A 16,733-nucleotide genomic window follows, 5' to 3' on the forward strand; every position below is an offset into this window, starting at 1 on the left:
CCCCCAGCTCCATAATCTCATGGCAGGGGGATCCAAACTTCACTCTTACACCCCAGATATGCGCTCCCCAGAAGAACAACTATCAATTACATTTCTAAGACTTTCTTACGATTGTCATCTCGCATTAAAATCCACGTTGCAACAGCATTTTCAGCCACTGAATTAACAAAGAGCTTTAGAGGTCCAGGGCTGCAGCACAACCAGAAGAGTTAAAAATAAAACATACAGTTTCGATGTCTAAAAACCTCCTTGCGCTCTTTATTTTCTGCCTGACAGCACCCTCTTCTGGGAAGTGGGTGCTGAAGGGTGCACCCTGCTCCGCTCCCATCAGCTCTGAGCATCAGCAAACAAAAGGCAGAGCCCTCTCCGGGTGGATTTAGGCAAAGTGGCATTTAGACAATCCCTTCTGAACGATTTTTTGCAGTTTGCTTTGAGGAGTTTGAAGATCGCTGCGTGACTGAGTGCTGGTCAGAGTCCCGGCACACGGTTATTTGGTACCCACCAGGTGATGGGTGCAGCTCCCGGCAGTCAGGAATCCACACAGATGCTGTCAAAACCCGGCAAATTGCTGCTTTGCATCACTGGAGCAGCAAGTAAAATCTGCACCGTTCTGGTGAGGACCGCCCTAAAACTTTTAATTATGTCCTCGGACATGTCCCAACCTTTTTTATTTGTTTACTTGAAACACAAGTGAGGAAAGCACCTTTCTTGCAAATCACGTGCGTAATAGTCAGGACAAGAACACGCATTTTCAGGTGGCTACTTCTCATAGTGACAGGGGCTGTGAGATAAGAAGGGGATGAGCAGCTCAGCTGCCCAGGGACACCAGGCAGGGCTGGGGCAGCCGCCGTCAGCATCTGTCTGGAGGGCTCCGGATTCCACCTCCTCCAAAAGCATAGAATCATTTTGGTTGCAAGAGACCCTCAGGATTATTGAGTCCAAACATAATCTGACTCTAGCACTAAACCATGTCCCTAAGAGACTCATCTCTGCATCTTTTAAACCCCTCCAGGGATGGTGACCCCACCACGTCCCTGGGCAGCCTGTTCCACCCCTTGCCCTCGGCAACAGCAGGAGCACCTCAGTTGCGGCTTGCGTTGGTCAGGTCTCCACTTGAAGGGATTTAACATAGTGCAGTTGGTTCCAGGGCTTGTTTGTATTTTAAATAACAAGGTTTTTAACTACAAACAACACGCAGGGCTTACCTGCATCCTGGGCTAACGCTCCCCTTTGAAGGCCAAGCAGTGAAGTGGAGACACAACTTGCTAATTAGTTCCTGGGTGATGGTTTCTCACTCATGGCTGCACACTTTTATCTGTTCTTACATTAAGAAAATAGCACTTTTGTGTTTGCTGGCAGCGGGGAGGTGTTTAATTACCTTTTTCAAGCACACAGAGCAGCAGGGAGATGGACAAACAGGAGCTGACCTGAGTTTCCAGCCACTGCTCCAAAGACAATGATGGGATCCAGGGCATGCATCTCCATGGCTTCCACGTTGCAGGTACCTGGAGCAGCCCCAGGTCAAAGAAACACCCCAGTGTGTTCACCCCGCTCCAGGTCAGGCATCTCTGTCCATCTACCCCTTCTAGGCAGAAGGCAGACCCAGAAAACTGCCAGTTTCACTCAAGGATGCAGTTTGAGGAGGGAAAGGAGGAAAAGGACAACTGAAAGCAGTGCCCGCATGCAACCAAGCCCAGCAAAATGAAACTAAATGGTCTGTTAGGACAGGACAAGGGGTGATGGTTTTAAACTAAAGGAGGGGAGATTCAGGACAGACGTGAGGAAGAAATTTTTTACAATGAGGGTGGTGAAACCCTGGCCCAGGTTGCCCAGAGAGGTGGTGGATGCCCCATCCCTGGAGACATCCCAGGCCAGGCTGGACGGGGCTCTGAGCAACCTGAGCTGGTGCAGATGTCCCTGCTCATGGCAGGGGGGGCACTGGATGAGCTTTGGAGGTCCCTTCAACCCAAATTATTCCATGTTTCTATGGCTTTCAATACCCTCTTTGGCCTGATAGAGTTTAGCTCACCCTACACATCACTGTAAAATTTGTCATCACTGCCTGCATTCTGGGGCATCTCAGCTTTGAAGGTCCATTCCAACCCAAACTGTTCTATGATTCTATGAAATCAGCAGCACAGTGATTTATGGGCATGGTAACTCCACCAGCCCCTCCCTCCACAATGCCCCCAGTCCTTCTGCTTCTGCAGAAGTTTAGCTAAAACTAAAGAAAATCACTCAGAAATGCTCACAAATTATTGTCTGCCTGCCAGTCTGGAGAAGGTATTAATATCAGCTGCTAGCACAGAGAAAGAAGCTTCCAGTCACACAAAACAGTCAATGTTTTCCAGCATCCTTTTCTGCATTCTTTTTGTTGTTGTTGTTTAAACCTTTCCTTGCCAAGTGTCATACCTGCTTACATGAGGCTCTAACGCGGCTAAAGCATCTTAGAGGAGGCTTATGCAGCTGCAGACGATGGTGCCAGCGGTGGCAGATGCTTTATTTACACCAGGGCTGAAGAAAAGTGGGGAATCAGTTCTTCAGATTTAGTTATCAGGGCAGGCAGGGAAATTGCAGCCTCCAGCTGCACCACTCAGGGTCTTCCCATTGAAACACCAACTTTGCTTCTCCACACTGGGAGTTTTGGGAATTTTTTCAGGCATGAGATCAGAGCCCCCCCAAGAGCTTCTCCCTGATCCATTGCACCTTCCTGAATCTCAGCAAAACCGTCACAGCTGAGGATGCTCAGCAAAGCAAGGAGATGCAGTGAAAACTGCAACACCTGCAGCTGGCATCGGTCAACAGAAAATGCCTGATTCTTCTCGCACAACCAACGCTTCAGAAGTGGAACGAATTGGGCTACAAAGTTCTGCCTCATCTGCCGTATTCACCTGACCTCTTGCCAACTGACTACCAGTTCTTCAAGCATCTCGACGGCTTTTTGCAGGGAAAACAGTTCCACAACCAGCAGGATGAAGAAAATGCTTTTCAAGAGTTCATCGAATCCCGAAGCACGGATTTTTATGCTACAGGAAGAAACAAACTTTTTTCTCCTTGGCAAAACTGTGTTGACTGTAACGATTCCTGTTTTGTCTAATAAAGATGTGTTTGAACCCAGTTATAATGATTTAAAATTTACAGTCCAAAACCACAATTACTTTTGCACCAACCTAATGGGTGCGAGGCCTCTCTTTACCGGTCCAGGTCAGGCAGGTTTAATGCTCCCAAACACCGAGGTGACATTCCACGTGGGTTTCGATTTCTCCAGCACCTGGAGAAGTCAAAAGGTACCTGGATCTTCTCCCACCTGCTTAGGGCAGTCTCAGGTTTCAGTTGTGGCTGCCAGAAAACATTCCACGAAAAAGACATTCCATGAAAAAGCAACATTGCCAGCGCCCCTGCTCTCTGTGCTCCTCATGCCCTCAGCCCTGCAAACCAACCCTGCCAAGCAAGAACACAAACTGGAACAGGATTTTCTACCCCCTCTGTGTTCTCCTGCTGTAACACCCACAGCCATAAGTAGGAGGGGAAAAAAACCACCAAACTAACAAAACAAAATTTCTGAAGAAAGCACAAGGCTGCGTGAAAACAGAGAAGCAGGCATATATAATGGCGTTTTTATTCGTAACACCTTCAACTTGGACTGCAATTGTTTCAGTTTTTAAAGTTAAATTCAGGCAGCAATTGAGGAAAGAAAAAAAAATGAACGAACAAATAGTCCCTGTGTGCACAAACAATGCAGCTTTGAATAATACATGATAAGTTTATTTCATATTAACATGAACAGTAAAAAGTGGACATTCGACGGGATTTTACTTCGGGTCCTTTTCTTTATTCCTCTATTGTGTCCTTTTTGCCAGTCTCTTGTCCCTCAAATTGTGGATATTTTGCCTCGACGTCAGCCCAGGTTAGATAACCGTTCGCCAGGTCACGAATGATGGCAGGAAGTTCAGAGATCTGCAGGCAAAGTCACAACGACATGAAACACAAAGTCAGCAGAATCTGGTTGCTCTGTTGGTTACTTGGGAAATATGGGTAATTTTCACATGAGCAACGGAACGGGTGCAAGATATCTCCCTGCAAGCTCATTTTTGGGGAGAAAAACACATTAATTAGGAGAACATCTTAAATCACAGCCTGTGTCATCTTGGCAGACTGCTCAGTTATCCAGGGTGACCCATGAGGGAAATCCAGCTGTTGCTGTGGTGGATCACAGCAAGGTTCAACCCTGGTGGTGTGAGAGAATCATTTTTGGTTGGAAAAGACCCTCAAGATCATCGAGTCCAAATGTTAACCCAACACTGGCACTAACCCATGTCCCTGAGAACCTCATCTACATGTCTTTTAAACTCTTCTAGGGATGGTGACTCCACCACTGCCCTGAGCAGCCTGTTCCAATGCCTGACAACCCTTTCCAGGAAGAAATTTTTCCTCATATCCAATCTAATCCTGCCCTGGCTCAACCTGAGGCCATTTCCTCTCATCCTATCTCTTGTTACTTGGGAGACCAACCCCCTCCATGCTCCAAGCTCCTTTCAGGCAGGTCAGAGATCAGAAGGTCTCCCCTCAGCTCCTGTTCTCCAGGCTGAACCCCCTAGGTCCCTCAGCCGCTCCCATCACACTTGTGCTCCAGCCCCTTCCCCAGCTCCGTTCCCTTCTCTCAACTCGCTCCAGCATCTCAAGGGCTTTCTTGTCGTGAGGGGCCCAAAACTGACCCCAGGATTCGAGGTTTGGCCTCCCCAGTGCCCAGCACAGGGGACAGTCACTGCCCTTGGCCACACTATTCCTGATACAAGCCAGGATGCTGGTGGCCTTTTTGGCCACCTGGGCACACACACACTGGCTCATGTTGAGCCACTGTCCATCAACACCCCCAGATCCCTTTCCCCCAGGCACTTTCCAGCTGCTCTTCCCCAGCCTGTAGCATTCATGGGGTTGTTGTGACCCAAGTGCAGGACCCGGCACTTGGCCTTGTTGAACCTCAGCCAACTGGCCTCAGCCCAACGATCCAGCCAGTCCAGATCCCTCTTTAGAGCCTTCCTACTAGGCAGAAATCTGCCTTGTGGTGCCTGCAGATTCAGAGGAGCTCTGCCTTTGAAAGCCAGACATAACCCAGCAAATGCATTTACTCAGCAGCCTTCACTCAGGAAGAGGCACTCTAAAGAGCAGTGCAATCAGCACACGGAGTGGCTTTCAAGTAAAGTAACACCTCTGCTGTACCCCAGGAAAACAAAAGCCTCTCCTCACTTGAGCAGCAGTGCCAGCGTCTTCTGTTTGGCCAGTATCCCTTCCCTGGGGATTTCTCAGAATAGCTAAATTGCCTACAAGAGCTGGAGGCAGCTCCTGCGCAATTCAGAGTCATTGCTGGATCAGAAATAGCAGGTAACGCTCTTCCCCAGCCCACCAGAAACAATCTGGGCTCTGTGAGCACCAAACCCCCCTGCCTGCCCTTTACCTCAGCTCGGATCTGGCGCATGGAGTCACGGTCTCTCAGGGTGGCGGTGTGAGGCGTCCGGTTAACGGTGTCGAAGTCGATCGTGATGCCGAAGGCCACGCCAATCTCGTCAGTCCTGGCGTAGCGCCGGCCGATGGATCCAGAGGAATCATCTACCTTGTGAGAGATGCCGTTCCTGGTGAGTGCTTCAGCTGCAAGAAGCAAGGAAAAGGGAGTCACCAGGACTCGCTGCATCCTCAGCAGGCAATGTGATCCCAGGACAGGCCTCCCACACCCCCACAGCACTGCCTGAACTGAGGGACCACACGTCGTGGTTTCAAGGAGCATCACTGACCCTCATTTTAATTTTCACAAGGTTTCAGCCCTTGCCAAGACTCCAGGCTCAAACCCAGCCCGCAGGTACAGCTACTCTCACAGCTCTCCACATTGCATCACTCGATTCTCACCCAAAGAGCAAAGTCACCAACTTCTTCAACCTGTCATTGCAGTCCCACAGCTCTGCTTCACCTCAAGAACACGCCAGCCTTACACGCATGCAGGGGCATGTGCAGCATGGGGAGGTGAGGTGCTGAGCAGAACTGACACCGACAGCAAAAGGCGCTGTCTGACATGCAGCCTGCATTCATATCCTTCACGTGCTCACTTTCAGATGGTACCAGTGGGCATTTTGACAGCATGCTTGGAGACTCAGCAGCTCTGGGACTGATTTAACAAATTAGCTGGTCAACAAGAGCCAAGAAAAGAATTTAATTAAAAACAAATAGTAAATGAAGCACTGCTTCTGGCAGCTTCTCCCAAGCAGTAGGCAAGGTTTCTTTTTGACACAAGGGAAAAAAACAAACATCTTTTACAGAATCACAGACTGGCTGGGGTTGGAAGGGACCTCTGGAGATCATCCAGTCCAACCCACCTGCTAAAGCAGGGTCACCAGAGCAGATCACACAGGAATGTGTCCAGGTGGGTTTGAATGTCTCCAGAGAAGGAGACTCCACAACCTCTCTGGGCAGCCTGGTCCAGGGCTCTGGCACCTCACAGGAAAGAAGTTTCTCCTCATATCCAGATGGAACCTCCTGTGTTTCAGTCTGTGCCCATTGCCCCTCATCCTGTTTTGGGCACCATTGAAACAGACCCAGCTCTCTCAGTCTCTCCTCATCAGAAAGATGCTCCAGACCCTTCAGCATCTTCGTAGCCTCCGCTGGACTCTCTCCAGTAATTCCTTGTCCTTCTTAAACTGGGGAGCCCAGAACTGGACACAGAACTCCCGATGCGGCCTCACCAGGGCAGAGCAGAGGGGGAAGAACAACCTCTCTCAACCTGCTGGTCACACTCTTCTTAATGCACCCCAGGTACCGTTGGCCTTCTTGGCCACCAGGGCACATTGCTGGCTCATGGTCAACCTGTTGTCAACCAGAACTCCCAATTCTTTGTCTGCAGAGCTGCTTTCCAGCAGGTCCGCCCCTAAACCAACACTAGGAAGGGCAGGGAGTTGTTTTTTTGAGGCTAGACTGAAAAGTCTGATAGGTACCCAAGGCTGACTGATGCCAACCAACTCAGCTGTTTTAGTTTGATGGCTCTGCCTCTGCTCACGAGAGCCAGGTGATCCCAATGCTATTTTCTCCCTATACCACCAAGGAAGAAACCTTTCTTCCCAGTTCACATCCCCATCGGACCCCCAGTGCTTAATACACTTACACAATTCCTTGACAAAAGGCATGAATTCCTGATTCTGGCTTAGCGGAAGAACGGAGCACTTGAATGGTGCTACAACAGCTGGGAAGCTGAAGAACTAAGAAAAAAAAAAAAGAAAGAACACAAATAAATACAAGTTGAATGGTTAGGCCAGATTCTTCCCTCCTGACAGCCACATATTACCTCTCACCAAAAGAGGTCTACCAGAGCCCTTCCTGATGAAAAAGAACCTCATTTGAATTACAGAAAAAAGGGTAGAAGGGTCTTTCCAGATGATGTAGTATTAGGCACAGTCTAAAGGGAAGAGTTCTCACAATCATCTCGCTCCCTGTTTGATTCCTACAGAGACTCTGCATGCACATGGAGTATATGCAGCTCAAAGGTTTTCAGAACCCTCTGGAGACACACTCAGAAAAGAAAAATGTTCCAAAATGGGAAAAAAAAAAATCTTTCCTGGCAATCAGTAGGGCCTCTAAGGGTACAGCAGTGATGCAACTGAGACTTAACACAGCCCAGGATACATAGAAAGTAAATGGGTACTAGAAGGAAGAGAAGTCCAAAGTTTTAGACTTCATGAGCAGTTTGTGACTGAAAGTCAACTCTATCTTAACTCTGAATTCCTGTTCCCCCCACTCATCACTGTATCACATCCTGCGGCAACCACAGACGCTAAGGAGCGCTGTTATTTTTCTTTTCTATAGACACAGACCAGCAGCCAAAAAATCAATGAACAGGAACCAGGATCAAGTTTACAGGCAGCTTCCGTGCAATGGTGTGGAGCATCACAGTTTGGGCACTGGCTGGAACGGGCTGTTGCTCTCTATGTAATACACACTTCCCTCTGTCCCCTGCTACAGCAACATTTCAGGCCAAGATTTTAGGGGTGCCCTGAATCAGAGAAAATTTAATTTCATGGGGGACTGAGGAAACAGTTGGTCTATTGTCCACCTTGCTGCACAGAGCTATGATTCCAGGAAAAGCAGCAAAGAGAGCAGGAATAAAACACTGAAGAGGCGCCTTTCTCTAAGCGATGGGACACTGCCAAATATGAATCCAGAAGGAGGAATTTCTCATCCCCTTGCCAGTAATACAGCGAGAGCCTCATACACACACAGACTCACAGAATGCTCTCAGTGCGTATGTGTAAGTGACACGTATGCTGGCAAAAACAGCAATTCGACAACCCACCTGGGTTTTCCCAGCTCTACTGTGTATTGTGCAGTCTTATTTTGGTCCTTCCCCTGTATATTAGGGAAAGGCAAATGCTTGCAGCTGGTTTTAAGTTGAGGTCCAGCCGCAGAAAAGCTCACCGTTCTCTGCTCATCTCCTTCTCGGATGTGGAATGTGTGTTCAAACACTGTGTACATGATTCTCCCAATACCAAACGAGGGTTCGATTACATTTGGGATGATTTCTTCCACTGGAACACAAAAGAACCCACATCGTCATTAAAAAAGAATTTACACACAGAAAAAAGATGTGTGTACTGAAGCTGCCTTTCTGTTCAGAAGTTCTGATTCCATGTAGTTGAGCACATGGAAATCAAAGGTTAAACATTTCTGCTCTAAATACAAATACCTGAAGCAGAGACTTGGACGTAGTCCATGTACAGAATGTATTTAGGCTGTAAATAACAAGTCAGGGCCCCATCTCTGCCCCTGAGAGCAAACAGCACAGCACAACTTGCATCCACACAGATAAAACCTCTTCCACTTCACAACAGCGAGGTCTCACCTAAACTGTTTGCTGGGAACAGTCCTTGCTCCGCACCAAGTCACAAACTACGTGCAGGTGTTATCTGAGAGACTGCTATTTGGCATAAACCAGAATTGTGCCAGGGAACTTGCTAACAATTAAACAGCCCAGATGATGGCAGCGTAACGCTCGATCCCTGGCCCACTTCGGTTTAATGTACAGACACAACCTCGGTACCCAGCAGTCTGAGCAGAGAAGCACAGAACTCCAGATCCAACTCAAACTCCAGCCAAGACCTCCTCCGTATTGTTGAGTTGTTCATCTGCTTCAATGCTGCCACAACCTTATTCTCCATCCTCCCACAAAAGCGGGAAAGAACGAGGATCAACTAGTTCGTGTTTGCAAAAATTGTCAGAAGACGTGATGTGCTACGTCATTATATACCCATCGTTCTCTCCAGTTCTTGCCACGTGTCTGTCAAAGGGGCTTTTTCCTCCTTCTCCCCTCTGTATGAAAGGAGCTCAGTGGACAGCTGCCCTGCTCAGTGCAGCTTTTTAGAAAAACCTCAGATAGCAACTGGAGAAAAAACAACAATTATGAGCATCAGCTGCTTTTAAAAATCAAGGGTAGCATCCAGCTCTCCCGCTCTGCGTGCCTGAAGAGTCAATTCAGCACCTAAGCTGGGGTGGGACCTCGCCTTCCAAAAGGATGGTTGTGTTTTATTTGTGCATTGACGAACCAGTTTTCAAGACAAGAGAAGGAAAACCATAAGCTTTGCCTCCTGCTTGCAGACAGCAGCTAAAATGCCAAATGTACAAATTTAAAGGAAAACCAGCAACAAGGGTTCTACTTGCAACTTGCAATACTACAATCACCAACAGTTACACCTTCGATTCCTTCTCTGAAGTTGTGAGGAATCAAAGCCTGGCACAGCAGCAGAATGTGCTGACTGAAAGACACCTGCACATCTCAAAGGCTCAGCAGCTGCAAGAACAAATATATTCTGCACATGCCACAAGTTGCTCTACTCCTTCCTAGGAGCATTTATCATGTTTCCAACCTAGGGCAGGATGATCCACTAGTTACAGTATCAACCGGGGAAAAAATCTACCTCAGTCTCCAGCTCTGTCAAAGATTCCTCAAATGACCTTGGGTGATGAGCTTACAGAGCTGGCTGGAAAGACTTAGAATCATAGAATAGTTTGGGTTGGAAGGGACCTCCAGAGCTCATCCAGTGCCACCCCTGCCATGAGCAGGGACATCTGCACCAGCTCAGGTTGCTCAGAGCCCCGTCCAGCCTGGCCTGGGATGTCTCCAGGGATGGGGCATCCACCACCTCTCTGGGCAACCTGGGCCAGGGTTTCGCCACCCTCAGTTTAAGAATGTCTGGCCTGAATCTCCCCTCCTTTAGTTTAAACCATCACCCCTTGAATTATAATAACAGGCCCTGCTAAAAAGCCTGTCCCCAGACTTCTTTGAGGAACTAAATCCATACATTTTGGGAAATTACCTTCTAGCTCCACTTCACAGAATCACAGAACTTTAGGGATTGGAAGGGACCTCGAAAGCTCATCCAAACCAACCCCCCCGCCAGAGCAGGAACACCCAGATGAGGTTACACAGGAAGGTGTCCAGGCGGGTTGGAATGTCTGCAGAGAAGGAGACTCCACAACCTCCCCGGACAGCCTGTTCCAGTGTCTGTCACCCTCACTGAGAAGAAGTTTCTTCTCAAATTTAAGTGGAACCTCCTGTGTTCCAGTTTGTACTCATTGCCCCTTGTCCTATCATTGGTTCTCCCCGAGACAAGCCTGGCTCCATCCTCCTGACACTCACCCTTTACATATTTATAAACATTAATGAGGTCACCCCTCAGTCTCCTCTTCTCCAAGCTCAAGAGCCCCAGCTCCCTCAGCCTTTCCTCACACGGGAGATGCTCCACTCCGTTCAGCATCTTTGTGGCTCCACTTCCCACACCAGGATAAAAGCTCTGCAGATATGCAGTCACTGACCAAAGCTGGTGTGATTATCAACTACCAGAGGAACTGAGTGGACCTGTCGGCTTAAAGAACGCCGTCAGCACAGCAGCCTGGAGAGCTGGCAGATGCTGGAAGACTTGACTCCAGGAGGTGAAGTGACAACAGGAGCTCTGAGCACAGAGCTCTGCCCACAGCCCTGCCAACAAAACGCCACAGCCCATCTGCTGCGCTGCAGTGGGATTGAAGATCAACATTCCCAAAGCTGCTGCACCTTCCCCAGCTCCTCCATCACTGCAGCAGCTGGTTCTTAGCACCATGTGGGACCTCATGAATCCTAGAATATGTGACAGAAGCAGCATGAATTTAACACGCCACCCAAAGTCTATTAAACTGATTGCTAGACAGAGCTGGCGAGAAGCGGGCAGACAGGCCTGCATCAATGGTCACTGAAATCCCACTGCTGTGTGAAAGCTTTCCAACTCTCTTCAACTGTCAAATTTCATAGAAATTTAGCATTTTTTCTGTGCGACTGTACAATACTAACAAGACAATGCAACTAATAAAGTTCACATTCAAAGTATATCCTGATCTGCCTCTTATTTTTGATGATCAAACAACAAAGATACAAATTTACCATGTAATGTTTTCTGAAATCTCTTCACAGTAACCATGTCCTTCGTTAATTTAAAAGTTTTCCCTTCAGTTTCAACAGTAAATTCCCTGCAAAGGAAAAAGAAGTCACTTAAAAGCTACAGCAATAAATAAACAACTTATATTTTCTTAAATGCATCAGTTGGTTGACTTTAAGAGTGTAACAACAGAAGCCAGTCCAAAGCCCAGAGATGAAAGAAACATGTGGCATACCCATTAAAAAAACCTTAACAATAAAATAACTGTATCTACATTAAAAGCAACCACCTTCATAATCACAGTGAACTTGTGGTTAACAGCCTGAAGCAAACTCAACTAGGAAATGGAAAAATCTCAGGATGAAGCACATACACTAAAATTTAAAAAGGGAGGCACAAAAAATGGGCACTTGCTGCAGACCGTATATCTTGTTGATGGGATTGTCATGAAAACTGGGCTGTGTCAGAAGGTACCGTGCATTTTCACAGATACCACGCAAAGCAGAGGACACAGCATAGTTATTTTATTGCCTATTTCTAAAGCTTTTGACATTATGGTCTCCTAACTACTTTTTCTTGCTCCTTGCTGACTTGCAACTTCTAACTACAAATGGATGCTGAGTTTAAACAACAGTCATGATTTGCACTCCACTACCAATTGAAACCCGGGATACTGCTTAAAACTCACGTATTGAATCATTTCAGTGGGATTCTGGATGAACTAAGTTCACTTTCTTCTGGTTTTGATGTGTGTACACATCACCATATCCTGCACCAGTTTCTTTTCCCATTTTGAGTGCTACTGTTTCTTCTACATTTCCACGTTCATAGAAATGTAAAAGAAATAAATCTTAGTTCAAGGGAAAAAAAAATAAAACAAACAGAAAAGAGATAAATGTTACCATTCTGGAATGTATTCATTGATCCTACACCTTGCACCATTTCAAGAAGGAAATAAAAGTTTATTTTTTATTATTGCACCATTACCCTTCTCATAACACACACAGCTGTTGGCCTCTTTCAGCTAAATTTGACAACTGTAGAGACCTCTTACATTTTTAGTTCCTGCACGTGTTAAGAATATAGGCAGACAGGTCAATGAAAAACATACAAATTGTTGCCCCAATAAATCAAAGAATGTAACAGGTTCTAAAGCACGTCACTAAACACTGGGGATACTCACACAAGTTTTGGTTCTCATTTAACTATTTCGTTCCATCGCTCACAGAATTACTTGATTATTTTTAAAATTAAGTTCCAAACTATCTGCCAGTCCTGGTCAACTCTCCAACCAGAGTAGGGAAGCTGCAAACATTTCCCAGTTCACAGAGGTGTCTCTCGTATAGGATGATTCTACCAAAGCCAACAGCTTGTTCCCATACAGATAAACACATATTTTTATACCACAATTACACATTTATGCGCATATGTCAAGAGATACACTGACAGACGACCAGCAATGACTCGGTGGAAGGGACAGCACTAAAACATTTCAGACGACCCACTCAGCCCACTCGCACAAGGAAGGTGGTTTCAGGCAGCTCTAATTAACCCAGCAGCACTTTGGGAACCTTTATCAGAGGTATCAGAGAACACACACACAGCCAGCTCACCCTTTCTCATTGAGCAGCTGCTCCATCTCAGTGATGTAGCACTCGTCACACACGGACAGGTATTCCATCACCACCTTCGCATCCTTCTTATAAGCTTTGCCAATGGCTCCCTTATTTGCCTCGAACTGAACAATGTTAACTGTTCTGTACGAGGCGGTTAAGGAGCCTGAGATAACAGAAAACAGGGCCTGGTTCTTCTGCTATGTCAAAACTAGTTACTACACAACACAAAGAAATCTCCTTTGCTACTGGATTAAGAAACTTCCCTCCAAGAGACAAAGGAATAATAAAAAATACTGAAGGGCAGAAAGTCACAAATTCTGAAATAATACAACTTTTTCTTTTTAAAATACAGCGAGCAGCAGAAACACGGAATGATGTGGGATAGTAACCCCACATTCATATTTATCCATGCTTCACAGCCAAAACAGAGGCCAGCATTCAGCTAGAGAAAACACAAGCAGAACAGTAAATCCCCTTTGCCCACCTGAGTAAAGTCACCCACATGCTCAGTTCTTTGCAGGTCACTTCTCAGTCATGCTGGTCCATAGCTCCAGGTTTCCCCGCTAAATTTACAGGTGCAACTTGAAATTCAGTGTGTTTCAAAAAGGTGGACCAAATTTCAAGTGGTAAGAGTTTCAAATTGGGCCCATCTTTTTGAAACATCCCGTAGAGCTGCGCAGCTCTCCAAGACATCTCGCTGTCAAATCACTTTTCACTTCAAGAGAATCCAGTTTGTTTTGAAAGGATATAGGTTCTTTGAGAGGCTTCTCAGCTATAAGAGGAACTTTGGTGGCACGGGCATGGCAGGAGAGGTCATAGCAGGAACGATCAGCACAGCCAACGATCTCAATCCAACCCTGAAAAAACAAAAGTGGAAGCTTTCACCAACTCGCTCTTTTGTCCACTTAACCATCAAATATGTTTATTCGCCCTTAAGCCCTCCCTGCTCCCATGACTGTTTTTTCTACGTAATTAGCTCTGTTGCAATAAGCATCCCTCGCTCACTAGTTGCTCCTTCATTTGAATGATTCCATTTGCTTCCAGAGGAAATGATCGGTTACCCGACCAGTGCCAGGTTTTCCACATGGCTTGGCAGAACACAGCGCTGCGCCGACAGCTCGGGGCATCGCTCACATGCTATAGGCGCACGAGACATCACGCCTATGGGCATTTACTGCTCCGCAAGTATGGAACAGACAGCAAGCAACCAGCCACATCAGTAGCCAAAAGCCCGGCTTACAAGCTGGTAAGACACAGATCACACGCAAGGAGAGCACTTCTGTAAACATTTCAGCACATGTGGCGTGGGGGAAGCTTAAGCCACCATTCACACACGCGGAATTGATGAAGCTTTCGAACTCTTGCAGCAAATACAACCACCGCCTGGATTTTCTAAAAGAGAATCTCGTAAGAAAAGGCACATCAGCTGCTTTCCATTCACTGTGTTGCATCAGCGTGGACATACAGGCGGATGCTGCGCAGTTTTCCAGTCTGCAGTGACACAGCAGGGTGTCAGGAAAGGTATGTGAGCAGAAGAAATCCCCGTGCTGGAAAAATCACAGTGTTCCAGAACATCTTGGGGAATTTTCAAACAAATGAGACCATTAGAGTACTACAGCTGCTTCTCACAAAATACAGGTTTACGTAATAACTTTATAGAACGGGTTTTAAGCTACTCAGAGCTTAAATTGTGCTGCAAGTTGGTATAAACATTTTTGGTCAGAGTTAAATGACAAGGTAGTTTTGTCATGTCCTTGGAATTGCTGTTTGTACCTCTGGGTTTGGCTGTTGGACATACTGCTCTCTGAGTGTTGTCCTGACCCACAAAAAGGCTTGCAAAGTTTATTCATCTTATTTTCCTGGTGTGACCCACACATGTCCAGCCGGTTTTGGGCTGGCTAGTAAGAAAACTTGTGAATGTACAGAATTCAGCTATCTACACCCAGAGGAAGCCGCTCTTTCAATCATTTCTATGGGGCTTTTCTATGCAAAGACAAATCGCTCATCCAAGGAGCAGGAATTTTTTTTCTCATCTTACGTTTGGCGGAATTTTACTGGCTGCTAGTGTTCTAACTAATTGTAATGAAACATCATTAGTGATAAGCCTGTTTCAGGTCCTTAAAAGAGAGAGAAAAACAAAAAACCCAAAAACCACAGACAAAACTCACCAACCACACACAACCTTCTCAACCCCAGGTTGTAGGAAGTTCTCCCTGCCCATAAGTAAGGTTGTCTGAACAATCTGCAGTCTTGACCCTTCCCTGTGTGGACACCTTTGGGCTGAGCATGCTACCAGTTTGGCTATCAAACTGGTCTGGACTGGGGATGGGATCTACCCATATAAGGGTCACTGCAATGTCACAGGCTAATTCCATAGACCTCAGAAAAATCCTTCAGTCTTTCAATCGTTTATTGGAACTAGATCACACAGAGTTCTCTAGATATTTTCAGAAACCTGCACATACCCTAGGCTCCTTGGAAAGACTAACCAGGCAGGAGAACGTGTGCTTCTTTACACATGAGGAAAAATAAAATATTTTTTTTTCTTTAGATTTGACCCAGAAAGTAGATTCTGTACCCTTGAAGAGGGGAATGACTTCATAATCAATACAGTCTAATTACTACACCTTCGAAGGCATTTCTTTTGAAACTATTATTCCAACTGACGTACTTGGCTGAGACTTACTGAAGCAGCTGAAAGCTCTCCAAGAGAATCTAAAATGAGTCTAAGAGCCTGGCCTCTAACTACCTACTGCTGGTTTACCTGAAAAAAAAAAAAAGACATATTTTTCAAAATCCAGCCAACAATATAAGAGAAAAACAAAGCACCCAACAAGGCCTGACCTGAAAAACTCTTAGTGAGTCAGCAGGAAGATAAAAAAATCCATGGGAAATTTTCCTCCCAGCACTAGCTGTCTGGACTGGCAGGAGTGAACTCATTTCTCACAGCTTGGAGCAGGAAAGGAAGAACAAGCATTCTAGCAGGAAGAAATCTGCCCTGGAATAACGTCTCAAGCAAAACAAATTCTTCCCTGCTGCTGTTACAGGGGTTATAGTCTTTGGAAAGCACCAGGACTTGGTTTCCTTTTACTCCAGAAGAAATTCAACCAGCGAAAAGTCCATGGGCGACTTCAAGCTCCACCAAAGGAGCGGTGGAGCTACAAACAAGCACGAACAGTTTCATAAACTCTTTGCGAGCCCGCTGCAGGGAGGTGACCTGTCCCCTTAGTCCTGGATTCAGAATATTTCCACTGCAGGAAATGTGTTCATACCAATGTGGGGCTGGACAGAAACAGACTCATAGCCCTAGTTTTTTAAAAAAAAAAACAGGACATAAAACTGAGCCCCTTCCTGCACTGTCCACAGATCTGACAGGGAGTGTCCCTTGCTGTTTCGCTTTGCCACTCACATATGATGTTTTGGACTCCGCATCCCAGCAGTCACAGGCATAATGAGCCATCTCATTCTCCATATGCTGTCGGAAGCGCAGCTTCTCTGGGGATACACCGACCTTTGTAAGGAAGAGGTAGATTCTGCCAATGAAGTAACCGAGAACGGAGTTATTGATCACACCCTGCAAAGGGAAAAAGCAGGAAGAAAAAAAGAAAATATAAATATATTAATTCCTAAGGAAGCAAAGACATGATTTGTTGTACTTCTGCAGACAACCTGA

General features: G+C 46.4%; 1 protein-coding gene across 1 annotated transcript in view; it reads right to left on the minus strand.

Annotated features, from left to right (window-relative positions):
- Positions 1-3,594: 3,594 nt before the first annotated feature.
- GARS1 (glycyl-tRNA synthetase 1) overlaps positions 3,595-16,733 on the minus strand; it is a 29,432-nt gene continuing 16,293 nt past the window's right edge. The window contains exons 10-17 of the mRNA XM_065628306.1: positions 16,470-16,634; positions 13,809-13,917; positions 13,058-13,202; positions 11,450-11,535; positions 8,455-8,564; positions 7,148-7,241; positions 5,456-5,646; positions 3,595-3,957 (exon numbers count right to left, since the gene is read on the minus strand). Coding sequence (XP_065484378.1) covers positions 3,832-3,957; positions 5,456-5,646; positions 7,148-7,241; positions 8,455-8,564; positions 11,450-11,535; positions 13,058-13,202; positions 13,809-13,917; positions 16,470-16,634 — 1,026 coding nt within the window. The 3' untranslated portion in view covers positions 3,595-3,831. The remainder of the gene's footprint in view (positions 3,958-5,455; positions 5,647-7,147; positions 7,242-8,454; positions 8,565-11,449; positions 11,536-13,057; positions 13,203-13,808; positions 13,918-16,469; positions 16,635-16,733) is intronic.

This window comes from Caloenas nicobarica, chromosome 2, assembly GCF_036013445.1.
Source record: "Caloenas nicobarica isolate bCalNic1 chromosome 2, bCalNic1.hap1, whole genome shotgun sequence".
In the NCBI taxonomy this organism is placed as follows: domain Eukaryota; kingdom Metazoa; phylum Chordata; class Aves; order Columbiformes; family Columbidae; genus Caloenas; species Caloenas nicobarica.